Genomic DNA, 18,361 nt, shown 5'->3' with positions numbered 1-18,361 from the left:
ACGACACGTGGCTCATCAAATTCGTGGGTTACGAGTGTTCTAAGAATGTAATAGACATTTCCACAATTATATTGAACATAACCAACCATGGAATCATAGTTTGGAGAAAGGCACAATTGCACCACTAGGTGAATTGAAAATTTTGCTGGTCGAAGTAGGCGAAATATCGTCTATTGCGGGTCACGAAAGGTAGAGAACTTTCCGCTGTTTCTGTGCAATCGAGGAAGACGAACAAAGTCAACTAAATGAATTAATAAAAAGCGTCTTTATTAAAATCAAATTTATTAGCAAGTTTTCTTCATTATATACAAAATTTATTAATTACAGAAAGTAAACATTACCGTTAATAGTATTTGATTCAATTAATTCACAAAAAATATATTGCTTGCGTTAGATCTCTTTTTCTCTCTGTGCTTATAGTAAGTAAAAAAAATATTATCCTACAGACTGATTTGCATTAGTTTCAATTAAAATTACAGCTTGCTTAAACTTAGGGCGAAATCATTTAAATTACATCTTTTAGTAACAATCGTTTCACTTAAACTGGTTACTTAAACAGGTTTTTTTATTTGTGTAAAAAACATTGCCAACCAATATTTATCGCATTTTTTATTTCAAATTGAACTTTGCTTTCAAACAAGTCATATTTTTTCGATCTTCATCGTCCGTTTTCGAAACCTTTTCAGTTGTTCCACTCAATATCTAACGGTCGCCCAAATAGTCGTTTTGTGTTTGTCTTTCGAGAATCGTAACCAACCCGATTAGTATCGGGTAATCTCTCGATCCGAATACTTCCCGCTCATTTTGCTCACCGAAAACCGGTCGGAATATCGATCCCTTTCGTCAAAACGATCCGTTTTGTAGTCAATTTCGTGCGGCGTGTAGCCGATGCTCTTCTGCCAGTGCTTGGTCCAGTAGAGGTCCTCATTGCGCAGTTGGTCCGGCGTTTTCGCATCACGGCACACGATCACACAGTAGATCATACTGCCGACAAGGGTGGCGAAGCCGAAGATCAAGAATATCACTCCCAATATCCTACGAGATTGAAATTGGTTTTAAAAACAAGTATAACCCAAATAGTTGACACTGCACTTACCAGACAAAAAGTGGCTCCATGAATTGCATCACTATCACGAAACCAAGAGTGACCAGAATCAGGCCCAGATTGAGAAGCAACATCAGACAGCAGACACCTTTCACGTTCGGACAGAACGGATTCGGCGCAGACATCGCTTCAACCTTGGCACCGTGACGTCGCGAGCTACGACCAGTTTTTGCAGTACTGGCAACACTGTACACACTGCGGGGTCCACGCGAGTTGTTGTGGTTCCGGTGTGCACTGTAACGACTGAGAATTGCGAATCAATTTAATGATTTTCAAAATAAACTTTTCAGATCTCACCTTATTTCCGATGGAGCTTTGTATGCGGCCGAGGTCACATAGATGTCGCTACCAGTTTCGCCGCCGTGGTCGTAACTGAGGGCTGACGGCGCTCGCGGAGGTGCACGCGTCGGTGGACTAGAGAGAGGTCGCGGACCTCCGGTGGGACCATGGCCGTTTCCGTTCTGCTGGTACTTGTCCATTCGGTACTTCCTTGTCGGAGCCGCAGGAGGGGTGGCTCGTTCATTGGTTACGGTGTACTCCGACACGGTTCGATCCGAGGCTGCCCGCTGACTGTCCTCGCCATCGGTCGAGTAGCCTCGGTTGGCCTGTGAGTACGGTAGATCTACCGTGTCGCGGCCACCGTGGTTGGCAATGTAGTGATTACCCTTAACCCTGGAAAGAATTACGAAGGATTCGTGGTTAGAATTGACTTTCGCTACGCCTGGCCATCGGTTGTAGAGAAGCGAAAAAAAAAATGAAGACTCACTTTTTGACTGTGCGCTCGTGGATGTTTTTCAACATTTTTTTTTTCGTTGCTTTTGCTATATCGAATGCAGGGGGAGGTAACCGGTGGAGGACTGTTAAACGCTAATAATTATTTTATTGCTGCCGGTGTGTTCTCCTTGGTCAATGTTTTCTTTTCGCTTGGTGGTCGTTGGTCGCTCGCAGTGCTATTCAGTTCCGATCGCCATGATCACGATCAACATCTCACTGCTGAGTGGGTGCGCATTCGTTGATCTTGAACGGATCGATTTAAATTTTTTGTTGGGGTTGGACTGCAAGGTTTCATCGGTCGTTTCTCACATTGCCCCCACGTGAGCTGTTCGGATGAGGGGCACTGTTCTTGTGTTGCTTTCTGCTGCAGCTGCGTCAGGCCTGATATCGTTTCGTTGATTTGTGCCGGTGGAAAAAGATCGTCGGTGGTAGATTAATGCCAGCGAGGCAAAATTTATGGTTTTCAATCACTCGGTGAAGCTGAAAGTGAAATGGAGAAGATAATGGGTTAATGCTTTTATTGTTTGATTTGCTAGCAATAATTGGTCGGTGGGTGATTTGATTTTTGTTCAATTGTATTACAACACATATGGGTGGATATGATGAATTATTGAATATTAAGTAGATAGTTTTATTTATGCTTAAGTCTGTGCATTGTTATCATTAGCTATTATTGCTTAGATATTGTCTCATTCAAGATTTTTGATAATGTCCAAAACAGATCGAAATATGAATGAGTTACACAGGAGCAATCCTGTAAAAATCGCACCGTACAATTCGTAATTGGTACTCCGTGATTGATCATTACAAGTGAAATTGCGCAGTGGATCATCGAATGGGGCCTGAGAGTTCCCAAGCAACCAGAAGTTCGGATAATACTTAAAAAGCACACTTTAAAGTTCACATAAAGTTCTTAGCGAACTTTCAAGCTGCTTAAGCTTTAATGGAACTTGAAAGCTGCTTAAGCCGCTATTAGTACACAAAACGTATTGCAAAATTACTTAAAACGGGAAGCTTATGCAACTCCCATATACGCACTTTTGGTTACTTGGGTTCTATACTTTCAAATTCCAATAACGGCACCGGCCACGTCCTTACAGTCAACGGGGAAGGAAAGGAATGTTAGTGTAGCAAACGTTGTTATGGAGACCGTGTGTACCACTGCATCTCCTCGTTTGCCACGGGAGGAAGTTTTTTTTAGTGGGATGGGGTAATCTGAATTCACCTTGATAAGTGATACGATGTATGCAACTCTTATAAGTGTTACCATATGTTTATTTCTCTGGGTAGCTGGCTGCCGAGAATTTATGACAGGTGTATCGTTTGTTGAATTAATTTGGAAATGCCCGGTTTGTAAAAATGCAACTTCAGTTTAATTGAATCAAACACTATGTGAACAATTTTATTATTCCACGTTCCTTTATTCTGGTGAGACACAATAGAGGGCGAACACGAAATTATTGCGACACATTCAACAGGGCATAACTTTTTTTACCATTGGGTAAAAATCAACCAAATTTTGCACACTTTCTCATTGATGTGTATTGTTTACATGCTGTCAAACTCGAAGTCGTGTTTTTCGATTCAACGAAAATGGAGGTGAACCAAAGCGAGTCGAGAGAACAAATTCTTTCCAAACACCTGGAATTTCCTGACGCACCGGCAGTTGGGAAAAATGTTGAACATTCACCATTCAACCGTCTCCAGAGTGTTGAAGCGGTTCCAGGAGCGGTTGACGTTGAACCACGGCAAAGTAGCTGGAAGAAAACCGGGACCGGAGAACAAAAAGACGGAGGGAAAGGTGAAGCGGATGATTAAAGCAAATCCCAAGGTCTCAAGCCGTGATTTGGCTAAAAAGATCGGCATGTCGCAGAGCTACGTCCAGAATGCAAAGAAGAGAGCTGGACTACATACATACAAGGTACAGAACTTCCCAAACCGCGATGAGCGGCAACAATCGACGGCTAAAACTCGGGCACGGAGGCTCTACGAGAAGACGCTGACAAAATATGGCTGCTGTGTGATGGACGACGAAACGTATATAAAAGCCGATTTTAAGCAAATTCCGGGGTTGGAGTTTTTCACCGGCAAGAGCAAGTTCTATGTGGATGAAAAAATTTAAGAAGAATAAAATGTCGAAGTTCGCCTCCAAATATCTCATTTGGCAGGCCATCTGCTCTTGCGGACTGAGGAGTGAGCCTTTCGTGACAAAGGGCACAGTAAATGGCGAGATCTACAAATCTGAGTGTCTCGAGAAGCGCCTTTTGCCGTTCTTGCAGCAGCACGACGAAGCTCCGCTATTTTGGCCAGATTTGGCATCATGGCACTATTCTAAAAGTGTCCTGGAGTGGTATGAGGCCAATTCTGTCCATTTTGTTCCAAAGGACATGAATCCGCCAAACTGTCCGGAGCTGCGCCCGGTGGAGCAGTACTGGGCCATGATGAAGCGGGAACTTCGGAAGAGCAAGAAGACAGTCAAAGACGAGAAGGACATGTTAAGAAAATGGAAAAAAATCATCATCAAGGGCATCAAGCGAAAATGCGTTCAATTTTACACTCAAGGCTCCATCGACTAACTTTTCTTTTGATTTTTGAAGTAAATATATGTATAAAACTACCCTAAAATTTTGGTTTGATTTTAAACATTATAAGAAAATTGGCATGACATTTTCGGTGTCGCAATAATTTCGTGTTCGCCCTTTATTCCAAGAACAATACGATATAATGAAACTGTCTCGAAACATTTATGGAAATAAATATGCTAATAACTATGTAATTGAAGATTGCATAATACAAGTATTATTTATCGTATAGAAACTTTGGTATTATTAAAACAAATGAAATGGCAATCATGGTTGGTGTTGGTATTGGTTTCTTTCTTCGCGAATGTATGAATGAGATGCCAAATATTATGTTAACATTATTCACGCGCATTGTTATGCTAACTGAAGCACATTTTAACAGTATAAAACAGGCTTGTTATTTGCTCACACAATGAGCCACAAAGAGCGAAATACACCGATTACAAATAGAGCAGCACAAAAACACAGCGATGTGCAGAACGACCACACAAAGAGAAACAAAAAAGAGTAAGATCTGTGCACCAAGAGCTGCACAATTTCGTTCAAAGAGTCACCTTGAAGAGCCACTTTTTTGTGCCTCCCCTCACTGAAAAGCAGGTAGGAAAGCGAATCAAACTACTATTCAGATAAAGTTTGATCGGAAGAACGTTTTAAAAATGTTTTTTGGTTGCCTTCTCTACTTACGTGCGCGTGGGACCAAGGACCAAGCCTCTTTATTTGTACTCTTTGTGGCGTGCAGCCATGGAGTAGAATACACGCGTGGGAGCAACACGCATCGGAGTGAAGAGTTTTATTGCGAAAGAGAAGAGCGGTGGTTCGAATGAAAAGTGCAAAGAGCATTTGTTATTCTTCTTTTTATTTGCTCTGAGGTGCATAACATCCCTGGTATAAAACAAGTACTATTGAAATACCTGAAACGACTAAATTTGTATGTTGAATATATAATCGATGACATGCGCGCGGGGTTTCTATGCTAATTAATAGAACAAGATTGGAAACAATAAGAAAAGACACGAATTTAATTTAAAATAACAATGCGCCCAGAAAATGCAGCAGATGTAAGAAATAAAGAAGGGACTCATGGATTTGTCATCTTCTACATCAATAGTCAAACTCAGGAAAAATATGGTTAACATGACAATCAATAATATAGAGTGCATGTATTGTTCTAAAGTATGTGAAAGTGCTCAATACAATGAAGGCATTTAATATAATTGATAGATGATTTTATGGATTAATAGTAAATGAAAATGATAATAAACCATTTTTATTCTTCGTGCTGATATGACTGCCGCAATTTGGTAACTGGTTTTAGATTTTTCTCGTAAATTGTCAATTCCTAACCCTCGTCCATGATTCAATAATCATCATTCCACTCAGATAAGACTATGCGTATTCCCTACGTACATTAAATTCCCATTGGATTATTTTCCCAGTTGGTCGAATAAACACTAAACAAACAAAGAAATTAGTTTGCTCAGTTCAAAGAAATGTCAGCTGGATTGGCATCAACCGGCGGATACGTGTTCCATTACAATGCCATCAAATTAAAGAACACTTAAAATAACATTCGACAAAATATGTGCAATTCTGAATACAATAAAATGAAGACTACTTATTTCTTATTTCGAACTTCTTATTGAATTTCCTGTGTCAGACGATTTTATCAAGAGTTATCGTGTTCGCCGCGGCGCTCATCGACGTGGAAATGGTTGGACGTCTACTCTTGGAACGGTCGTATACTCGTATGTGCGGCTCTACGTGACTGAAATTTTTTTTTCGTACACAAAGAATGCACAAATAAATCTTAACATTACACAAAAGGTCCATTGGTGCCTTGATGTAATGTGTGGTGTGAGGTGAAGCCACCATCAGTTCAAGGTTTTTCCAGTGAATGCGGGTAGACTTACGGTAGCCCCGAAATGGTTTATCATGAAACCTTCACATTATTGTTGTCACTGAAGAGAAGTCGAAAGGGTTGGGCGGGCCCTTAAGCAGAGATACTTACGCGCATCTCGCCGGAAAGAAGAATCCCTTCCAACAATAATATCCAGTCAAAGGATAAAAAATTCGCTATACTTGCTTTACCCACCTGATGGTTTGTTTTGAGAAGGGTGCGACAAACTCATATAAGACCTTCTGAAGAAAACAGCTTTCCTTCAAGTGACTTGGGTTGGCTATCCACGTTCCCTTGTCCAGTCCTCAATTCGTTTGATGCCATGGTGCTCCTATCACCTCCCCGTTTTACATAGTTATACAGGGTGTTTGGTTCATGATTAAGAACCTTTCGACTGTCATATTTCGAGAAAAAAAAATCATTCTACACATAACATCAAATCTCAACTGTTACAGAGTTATTGAACTTTTTGTGTAAAAAACTTATTTATCATCAAGCATATTTTGTATTTTAAAACCTTTTAGTTTCATTGAAAAGGTGAGAAAATTTCCTATTGAATGGTGTTCTCATATCTTTCAGCTAATTAGTTTTAATTATCTTTTAGTTGTAAAGTAGTTAAAAGTTAGTGTTTTTGATGATGTTTTTGTTAATTTTCTCAAAATATTGAATTATGATTATAGCAATATCTATTATCCAAAAGTTGGGTTTTAGGACGATTCATCATTTGTTCTACAAAATCATATTCCTATCTCTTCTCGTTTTCTTGTAATTTCATTACTATACTTTTCCTGTAATCGACCTGCAGGTGCTTAAAAGACTCTAATCTTCAAAATATGCTTTACATCCCTATTTCCCAAGCTTCATTGGAAAGATGAGAAAATTTCCTTTCGATGTATGTACAAATATCTTTTAGTTAAGTGTACTAAATGACTTTAATAGTAAAATAACTCAAAATTTTCTTTTTTGGAGAGTTTTGTAATTATTCTAGTTATTAATCAAATAAAATTATTGCTACTATTGTTCATTTGGTGCACCTTAATATTAGCTATAACTTGTTATTTGACACTTTATCCCTATCGCTTTTCATTTCGCTGCAATTTAATAGTTAACAATAGTTAACTCACCTCACCACAAATGTAATGGGTTTGAAATCGTCGTTTTTGCATATGAAGTGGGGTTAAAAAAACTGATTTTGCGTCGAAACAAAAAGAGATAATTGAATGAAGTCAAAAAAGAATTGTAGAATTTTCTGAGATGCATTAATTCCATGATAATAATGGTGATGTTCATTATTTACTATTTTAAAAAAATAACAAAAATGCTAATAATAACACAAACTTTAACCTAATTTACTTCTAAAAGAATACTAAATTCACTAAACTGGAAGGTGTTAATACATTTTTCTTTGCAGAATTTTCCTGGCTTTCGAATGAAATGAAGAAAAGGTACAATAAGTGCCATGCTTTTTCAATTAGAGCTAGTATTAGTGAAATTGAGATAAAAATATCCAAGTTCAATAACCCAAACACATGAAAACAAGAAAAGATAAGTGTATCATGTCAAAAAACAAATTATGCAGCTTTTCAAGACTAACAATCTCAATTATTAAAATGATGATCTTAACTATTAAGATTTTCGAGAAAAGAAACAATCGAACAAAATTGTTAAATTTTTAATAAATTATTTTGAAAAGGTTACTTAACCTCAATAAATGTGAAATTTTCTCACGTTTCCAATGGACCTTTAAAATTTAAAATGCAAAGTATACTTTTTGAGTTGGAGGTATTTTAAGACAACTAAGTTTTTAACACAAAAAGTTCAATAACTTAGTAATGGTTGAGATTTGATGATTTTTTTTCTCCAAATATGACAGTCAATCACCCCTCGAGAGGTTCTTAACCATGAACAAAACACCCTGTATATTATGTTAAATTCCATGTAATGTATGTAGTAATATATAGTTTAATTAACAATTCAATAGATAAATATCATTGGCATATAGCCTAAAAAATGTAATACAGTGAAGACCCGTTTTATCAGCCCCCGATTTTGTCTACCTCCGATTTTATCAGCTTTTTGACCAGATTTTGTCAGCCTCATATGAAAATTGCTAGTTGCAAAATATCCATCGTTGCCTTACCTTCAAAATCGTAAAACAAAGCAGCTTTCGGTTTGAACACTTTTCACCAGACGCCCCCTTTAACAAAACTAAATCGAATAATCTATCGTTGTGGTATTCGAGATAATTGATTTGTTTCATTCCGGCAGGGGCTAAAAATTCACCAAGAGACACTTTTCGTTCAGGGGTTGCATTGTTGGGCAGAAAAGTATCTATAGGGGAGAGTGTGGACACTTGATCCTTGGGGATATTTGATTCCCTGGCCATATCTCATAATCTATACATCAAAATTTACCACAATACAAAAAGAAAATGAAATATTTGGTCGTTTATGATGTTTAAAAAACAAATCTAACGTATATCATTTGGTTTGGAAAAATTGTGCAATATTTTAGATAATAGGTATTGATATCCATCTCGAAGATCTTTTTACAAATTTTTTAAACGGATGTCTGATATCGGCGAACTAATTCACGGTGTTCCTAAAACCGTTATTAACAAAAAAATGGCCATAAATTTGTCATACGGCATTCGAAAGATACAGTATCCAAGCATCTTCTCAGTAAATTTCAAAATGATCCATCGAGAGATTCGAGAGAAATTGCGAGTTGAAGTTATATGACACGTTTCATAAGGCTAGCAGCAAACACCCACGGGTTTGGTCCTATATTTATCTACTTATTTAGTACGTGGCATTCGAAAGATATAGTAATCAAGTATATCCCCTGCAAGTTTGAAAATATTTCATTGACGGAATCGAAATTTATAACGGTTTGGATGTGGTATGCGGTCATAGATGGGTTTTCTACCAGACTTCAAGCGTGAATCCATGTTTGTCCATTGACTATTTAGATCGTTTATACGTGTCGCGGTTTTTAAAGGAAAACCTTACCGCATTTAATTACATAAATATAATGTACAAAAGGTGTTATTAATATGCTGCACTGAAAAAATATGAAAATAGGGTTGTCTACCAAACGTTAAATATAATGTATAAATTAAACAAATGGATAAAAGTTGGAATGTTTACTTGAAAAGGCCATATCTCAATGGTTTGTTGGCCGATTCTAATTATTTTTTCATTATTGAACAGGTAGACGTTTCATCGTTAATTTTCATTAAGAAGTTTATCTAGGACAAACCAAGAGAACACTAGAAATGCGGTTTGATGAGCACATTGCACAAATAACAGAAGCTTTGATTGAATCTGATAAGCATTTAAATTTTTGATTTTGAAAGACACTTATAAGAAATACACACAATAAAAGCGTTTCTGTTTATTTCTGCTATTGCCATAGTCTGCAGGGCCGTCGAGACCCGCGTCGGGCCTCAAGGCTTGTAAGCACTTTAGTTCAGCAGGAGTTAGTACCTCTTTTGTCATGGGAAACTCGTGAGTCCGTAGTTTCTATTAGTCTCCGGTTGGCTCATATTGTCACATCCATAGACAGATAGCGTGCCAGACAGGTTAATTTCGACAGCTTCTTATTCCGTGGTATCCAAATCGGGTCAAGAGTTTTTCAGTTTTCGGGTACTCAGGAATCAGGAATTAGTAGCGTCTGGGTCAACATCCGGCATGTTCCCCATGTTGATCGGAGATTTGTGCCTTGCCATTAATCGTTTTTCCATAATTTCCCTGATGAGACGGATTGAGGAAGTGGTAAAGTAAGGAGAATATCGACACAGAACACTTAAAACAGAGCATTCTGCACCCCCGGAAGGAATGTAGACGAGACAATAGCAGGAATAATACTTCCAACCCCCGGAAGGATTTAGAATTTTTATTTTAATAGTAAGCGGATATATTTCGCTTCGCGTAACAAACGCTTCTGCTTGAATAATGGTCTGGAACATAACTAGCACGATATGTCTAACATGGTGAAATTGCAGGGTGTAAACATTGGCCATCTTGAACTCCATTTGTACTTTTAACAATCTTAAGGAACGTCTCAAAAAGTAAACAGGGATAGAGTTTGACCTCAATAGGCCACTTTCTGCTTGTAATCGTCATTCAGTTTTTTTCGAAATACTGCAAAGCAATACACGGATTGATTTATTTGCTGTAAGCAGTGGAGCAGATTTTGTTGTAAGCAAAATGAGAAGGTAGCAGATTCAGCTCGAAATTCTCGTTTAAAATTATTAAATCAAAAAGATTTTCAATTTACATAAGTTTATCTCATATTGAATCGTTACTAATCGTAGATTTTTTGCAGTTTTGTTAATAAACAATGTGATATGTCTAACGTAGGAACCAAAGGGGTTGTTTATGTTACATAAAGGCACGCATAGAGTGAAGCCAAATCTACCTATCGAACAGTCAGATGGCTACCTATCGTGCAAAATAAACAAACATTCTTCTTTCGGAAAACATGCAAGAAAAGTATTAGTGTTGAGAGAAATAATATCATGGTGAAATATTTCAATCGCCGAAACAAGACACTGTATTCAGTTTATTATACTTTTTTGTTACAATGCAAAATAAATCACATGAAATAGTATTATGAATAAAGTGCTATAAGCCACGAAACAGTAGATTTTCAATTCACTCTACTGTTTAACTCGGGTGAAATCACTCAAAGTTACAGCAAAAACTGTGGGTGCCAGGAACAAAGAAGAGGGCATCATTTTAGGCAGTGTTGCGCATTTCTCTGTACGGGACTCTATAATACCACAGACTCTAGTAGGAACCGGTTTTAATATGCTGTGAGAATATGTTGGACCCGACAACAATATAGAAACAGAACGCAGTAGTCAGACGCAAATTGAACAACTGCGAGTGCAGGAGGCAACCGAGTACTGCTACTATTGGATGAACTGATTTAATTTCTTTATTTCGCACATAATAATTGGGTTCTTATAGACACGCATCTTTGGCGAGTCCCAAAATCACCGTTCTATCTCAACAAAACGTATTTTTAGGGGAAAAATTCCTTAGACACATAAAAATACAAAAATACAAAAATTATACATTTTAATCACCGATTAATTAAGGTCAGTCTACCTTCTCATCTCGCCCAGAGTAGAAACTAAAAATCGACGACTGCAGATGAATTGTATTGCTATTGATTCATGGGAATGTCCTGTAAGACCAGCTATTCGGAAAGTGAAACAATTACAAAATGTGCAGATTGTGCTCAATCCGGGAGTTACCACCCTGCAAATGCACCATACCAAACATTGAGAAGCACAGTCGTTTGTTTCGCGGAACAACGTGCAGCACACCAACGAAAGCTGCCACGTTAACAACGTCATCCCCGTATATATAGGCAAGGACTCTAGAGAGACGCGCTTACATGAATTATCTCCACGCAAAAATTTATGTCATGATACGAAGAAGTGGCTTCCATAACAGCTGAAACTTCGCTTTTTCCCGGGTGTCCCTAACGTTGTTCTTGTGGTGAGAATGCTTTCGTACAAACCAACTCCTTCATACGTAACCATTTTATGCGGATCTACCGAAAATGGGACGTTTCATCAGACAACACTGGTTTGGCACCCATGGTAGATTCCTTTGCGTGAATTCTGGAAAAGACACTGCACCACGGAAAACTTTGTGCAAAAGTAGCTAAGAAAAGCCCACCTACTATAACCAAAAACAGTAAACGGTTATCTAATGCCAAACCACAAACGACTTCAAAACCAATATCTACGGATCTGACAGGAACAAATATTTACTCAACAACAATCACGCTCAGTGACTCCAAGCCAATAACCAGCACCACCAGCAAAGAAGCGAACGTAGAAGAGGACGGATGCATTTGTTCGTGCACTCAGATTCCTGTTTGACGATCTATTGCTTTCTTCGAAAATACTTTGAATTGGCTTCTCAATATTTTTTAGTGTATTCCGTCGATTCAAGTAATAAAATAATTTTTTTTTTGAACTTGTACACAAAGTGGACAACTCCCATAACCCTTCGGAAGTCGCGCTTATGGCCTACTGAACCAGCATCCACTGGTGCCTCGCTATTTTTATTGCTAATATTTAAATTACTATTCCTTTTTTAATTGCTCTTCTATGAATACCGAACGTGTTCGCCCATCTTTCGGGTAAAAACGTGGGCCCCCAAACACGACCCGGGTCCCAGGGCAATTGCCCTGGCTGCCCCCCTCCTCTCTCATAGGGCCTGATAGTGTGAAAATAGTGTGTCTGAAGTATCACAAAAATTCTCAGCCATTTGTAATGAATCACAAATATACAGAACCATCTTAACAGCGTGCCGGTTTTACCCTAACAGTGATCATTTTTTTCCAAAAAGCAATAAAAAATATTGAATAGGTCAAACTCGTCTTTAACGCTGTTGGTTGATGATATGGAAGGCAGATAAGAATGTATAAAATCTATCAAAAAACCTAGGATCCAGACGAGCATGAATGTTGGCGTTGCATGTTTTGTTTATTTTTTTTTAAATTTAATGTCCTAGTGAAAATCGAATTTGCCTTCAAATGCTCTACATAATCGTACTTATAATAAACTGTCATTATTAAATGAATATGAATTTCTGCACTATGCGCAGTACCGAAGCTTTCAACAGAATTAATCACGGTATGACCATCACCAAATTACCTAAACTTGAATTCAATGGATGACTCCACCGTCCTATCTTGTAAGCCGTCAACTCAGCATGAATATAGGCAACGACCACTCTTAAATGTTTGCAGCTACGTGTTGCATCTCACAGGGAAGCCATCTCGAACCACTCATCTTTCTACTTTACTTCAACGATGTGAATTACAGACTCAGAGAGTCACGCTTTTCGTACGTCGATGACGTCAAGATATGCAACCGTATCAAGATTTTGACAGACTTACACATTCTGCAGAAACAATTCGATGTGTTTAGCAAGTGGTCTATCGACAATCGAATGATTCTAAATCCCGCTAAATGTTCTGCGAATCTATTAATTTTGACTATAATCTCCCAGGACTGCTTATTAGGCGAGAATGTGCCCCGTAGGATGGCTTGTAGTGATGTTAGGTTTTAAACTAACTTTTAAGCACACGTTTCATATATTATTGGCCGGGTATTACGAAACCTGGGGTTCGTCTTCCGTACTATCAACTCATTCACGGATATATGCTGCCTAAAGAATCTGTACTGTTCCCTTGTCCGGTCATCTTTAGAGTATGTTTGGACGATTTGGAGCCCGCACTATATAAACGATTGTGCCCGAATTGAAGGTATTCAACACAAATTTATACGATTTGTTCTGAGGCAGCTACACTGGCGGAATCGTTTTCAGTTACCTAGCTACGATAGCTGCTGTCAACTAATTCAACTCGACACCCTCCGGTACCGCAGAGATACAGCAAGAGCTCTAGTTGTCGCCGATTTGTTGTCAGCGTGCACCGATTCTCCAGCCTTGATTCAACGAGTAAACATCCAAGCTAGAACTAGGGCGTTGCGCAGCAATATTCTTCCGAGGTTGCCTCTACGGCCGTTAAACCACACAACGAATGAGGTCATCAAGGAATTTCATCGACTTTTCATTCGAGTGACTTGTTTGACATCCATTTGTCTCGTAGGGTAAACAGGTCTAATACGCCCCCCTTAAGCAAAAATAGCTATATTTCACCATTCGACACTATGATCTCCGCACTAACTACTCTAATTTATTGTTATATTAGTTAGAAATTAGTACCCGTTTCATTTTTTATTAAAAACATCCTGATACAAGTATTATTAAACATTTTTCAAAGATGTTTAAATTCAAGTTTTTTCTTTCACCCAGGGCAAAATGCCCCCGGTTAAAGTGTAATATGCCCCACAACAAGAGGATGGTATGCCCCACAGCAATCGGCGAGTATGCCCCACAACAATGGGTGGGGCGTTTTAGCCGGTGATGAGCTGTTGTGAATGCATCAATAATTCTACACGCCCACATAGTTTTAAGCCAAGCTAAAAACTAAGACAGTAACTATAGCATTCTAGTAAGCTAATTGAAATAGTTCTATCAAATCCGACTGTTTCTAATTGGTTGTAATGCTATTGTAAAAAGTGGAAGCTTACGTCAAAGTAGCTCTTTTCAAACTTTTGTGTATATTGTTGTTTTGCAACATATTAAAAATACCAATCTAACTTAGTACGTTGATTTCATGAATCGGTACTGTTATCAGTCATTTTGACTTTTTAGATAATTCCGGAATCCTGGGAATTGAAGAGGAGCATTTTGCCCCGCTGGGGCGTATTATACCCTTTTACCCTACTGTGATAAAGACAAGGTTTACGATTTTTTTAAAGAATTTTCAGATTAGGACATCATGATTGGGGCCTGGTCATGCTTTACGTTTATAAATAAATAAAAACTCGATTTCTAGGGAATATTTTGGTGTGTCAGTTTGAATCGTAATTTCCCTAAGAAAACGGTACATATATAGAGCGAGTCGGTATGATGTTAGTAATTTCTCTCCGCGTTATTATGATATGCAATTTTTAAATTACCTACGGATTTTTTACTCGAAATAACGTGATAATATGAAGTGGATTATAAAAGTGTAACTAATTTGCAGTATCTTGTTTTGTACACTATATCACGGCAACGATTTCTGGCTCTATAATGTATTTTTGGTTCTCATCGCAGTTTTCGTCCTTTGTCCGGATATTGAACCTTATCAAATGAATAACAATGTTCGAGATCCTAATAGTTTTCTTATATAAAAACAAGTAATGTTTCAAAGGTTTTCTACCATTAAATTCCACTATGAAAACATAGTGGAATTAAATGGAAGAAAACCTTTGAAACATTACGTACATTCCACCAAGACCTCCGTTCGCGTATATATTATAAAAACAAGGTCTTATGTTAAAAAATGGCAAGTTGGAAGTGTCGCCATCTAACCCATCTAAAACACTTAAATACTTGATCTAAAAACATTAAAAACCTCATTCAATTAAATAAAATATTGTTAGACTGATGTTGTTTATTGGATAATCCCAGCCACCCCGCGTGAAGCTTGGTTGCTTATATTTTTAGATAATTTCCGTTAAAACGAGAGCATGTTCCCTCCTTTCGTAACCCTGTCGAGGCAGAACCGTAGAAGGCTAAATACAGGGCGCGGTTACCGACTCGAATAATCGTTTAACCTGCATTCACAATTCGATTGGGGGACGATTTTAGAAATGATTCCCGAGCGATTGCCTTTCGATAGTGAATCTAGCCTCGTCTTGCCCAGAGCTGCCCTTTGAAAGGTGGTTCAATGCCTTGCTACAACACGGCAGCAGCAGCAGCAGCAAACAGAGCGGCAGGGATTTCAAATACGAACTTGGAGCGTAACCCTTTCTGACAGTACAATGAACGACCGCATCGACGATGTGGTAGAGCGGACCGAACCTACAAAGCTCACGCCCCTCTATCCCTTCCTTGCCACTTCATTCAATAATCGGTCAACTGCCCCGAGCTCATTAAAGCACTTCATTTCTCGGGCTCTATCAGAGTTGTTTGATCGGAAAATGATTCCTAGCGGATGGATCCGACAGTAGTGCGGGGGTGATGGGTGCCAGAAGCCAGCTAAGGTAATATCACTGGGTTAGTAAGTGCCACACCCGTCCGAAGACCTCTTAGTATGAACGTTGTCGAACGATAAACAAAAGAGTTGTGAGAAGTGTTGCCGAATTTTATGTTTTGAGCATTCCTCGATGGCAACGTTGCTTCAATCAATGTCTGTTATACAAAGAAAAAAGCATTCACTTCAAATATTATTCTCTCAAAAATTAAAATTCCAGACGTTCACGCGAACTATCAGAATAATAAACGGCTCCATTTCTCTGCGAAACACTTTAAGGGCATATCTCCCCAGTAAAATACAACATTGCTGTGCTGTCCCTAATACAATCCATTAGCCTAATCTTAATAGTGGTCATTTTTAGAGAATTGTTTTCTCTAATATAGCTTTGGCACAAAAGGGAATAATTTTCCACCACTGCCGCACAACCGTCCATGGTGGCACTGAGAGCGATGAAATAATTCGTTCTACTTGCGCCCGCCCAAGCTTCAGGGCTGGGACCGGCTGGTGTCTATTCGAACGACAGCCGCTGTGGCAGGTGATACACACAGAGAGCACAGCCATCTGAATAAGTATATGACACGGTGAACCACGGTATTATTGGATCTGAACTCTCGGTAAGTTTGCAATGGTCACGACCTACGTTCCGTCCGTTGTTCGCCATAGCATTCCGTGCGAACTACCACACGAAACTGTGGCACGATGATATCACCTGCTTGTGAGAGAAGAAACCAAAGTTTCCGTTTCTATTGGTACCACACCTACCTACCAGTGCCTGGCTGTATGTCGGACAGAACTAAGTCTGACTTCTTGCATTTCTGATGCGGACATGTGCTGGTACCCTAGTTGTGCTTGCAGTTGCAGCAGCATCAGCAGAGGTGTGAAGAACCACCGTAGGCTACCGTCGACAACGTCGTTCGGACCCAGCAGGCTGTGGTTGAAAATCAGACCTCGGTCGTCGGTAGGCAGCAAAGGGAACGGACGGAAGATCGTGTTTTGCCTTCAGACCAGACCAGGCCAGACCAGAACCGCACAGCGTCAGTGACTAATTCGAAGCCAAACCTTCCCTGCCCCGCCCACAATCCACGAGGCCAGGTTGCGGTCACACTTATTAATAATCAATAACAAATAAACGTTGGGGAGTGTTCGCGCGCGCAAAGGCATGGCATTCTAAGAACGACCTCGATTTTACTTCGGTCGCACGGTTTTTTTTACAGGAGGCTCTATCGAATGAAGGTTGCAATATAATAACACACTTTGTATGCATATCAGAGCGAAGAATCGCTAAATTTCAATCATTTGTAACGTTATCTTTCGTAGTCAGCACGACAATTAGTATGCGGCATGGGCGACGACGTTGAGAAGGGGTAGATACTCACTGCGGAGGAAATGCGAAACAAATTGGCTTTGTCGGTGGAAATGGTAGAAACTAAATATAAATAGATACCACTGTATGTAGAGTTGGGGTTTGAAATTGAAGTAGGTAATTGAGAGTATAATATAAATGACAGTTGGCGCGAATTTCCGATGAAATTAGTATTTAATGGCTTGGCGTTAAAAAGAGTGTAACCCACATATTTTTCCTCAAAAATGACAAGTTCTGGTAAAAATAGAACTTGAGGATTGCTTTAAAAAATATTTTCGAGTTTAACCCAAAATGCAAACAGCATGCACTATGTATTTATTTATTTATTTATTTATTTCTTACCTTCGGTATACACCGTACAGACACATTTTAAAACTATATATTTCTTATCAAAAACTTATATCTATGCTTGGAAATGTTAAAATCATACACTGAAGAAGCTTCGTTGAATCTGCGGCAACATCTTTCCAGTGGGTTATTTTGTCCATATGAAGTACGGTGTCTAGGGATCCACAACAGAGTGGGGTTACGAAGAACACGAGGAGGCGCATACAAATTAACGCCCGAGAGAAGATCGGGACTGTCGATATTACCTGACAGCAAGTCAAAACAAAAACTCTTTGCAGCAAGATACGGCGAGTCGCCAGAGTCTGCAGACCGAGTAGCATACATCTATTTGACACAAGGAGGCAACACAACTGGATCATTCCATGGAAGTTTGCTGAGGGCGAATCGCACAAAACATCTTTGTATACGTTCTAATCGGTCAATTTGAACGGCATGGTATGATGCCCACACTTGCACAGCATACTCCAGAACACTTCTGATCAGGGCACAGTAAAGTGCTTTTAGTGCGTAGAAATCGTCCGCCATGTTCCGCTTTAAGAAGCCCAGCATTCCGAAAGCCTTAGCAGTTGTCGCGGTGATATGGACGGAAAAGCTCAACTTCCTATCGAAGAGCACTCCCAAGTCACGGATCGAGTCGACGCTTTCAATTGTTCTTCCTTTTAGGCTGTATT

General features: G+C 39.1%; 1 protein-coding gene across 5 annotated transcripts in view; it reads right to left on the bottom strand.

Moving 5' to 3' along the window:
- Nucleotides 1–312: 312 nt before the first annotated feature.
- Nucleotides 313–18,361, bottom strand: part of LOC131687479 (uncharacterized) — a 408,110-nt gene continuing 390,061 nt past the window's right edge. For all 5 annotated transcript variants that reach the window (XM_058971567.1, XM_058971566.1, XM_058971568.1 and 2 more), the window contains 4 exons: nt 1,872–2,359; nt 1,403–1,777; nt 1,097–1,348; nt 313–1,035 (listed from right to left, as the gene is read on the bottom strand). In XM_058971567.1, coding sequence (XP_058827550.1) covers nt 762–1,035; nt 1,097–1,348; nt 1,403–1,777; nt 1,872–1,906 — 936 coding nt within the window. In that variant the 5' untranslated portion in view covers nt 1,907–2,359 and the 3' untranslated portion in view covers nt 313–761. The remainder of the gene's footprint in view (nt 1,036–1,096; nt 1,349–1,402; nt 1,778–1,871; nt 2,360–18,361) is intronic.

This window comes from Topomyia yanbarensis, chromosome 3, assembly GCF_030247195.1.
Source record: "Topomyia yanbarensis strain Yona2022 chromosome 3, ASM3024719v1, whole genome shotgun sequence".
In the NCBI taxonomy this organism is placed as follows: Eukaryota; Metazoa; Arthropoda; class Insecta; order Diptera; family Culicidae; genus Topomyia; species Topomyia yanbarensis.
The sequence above is the reverse complement of the archived record's forward strand: the minus strand, read 5'-3'. Positions and strand labels throughout refer to the sequence as shown.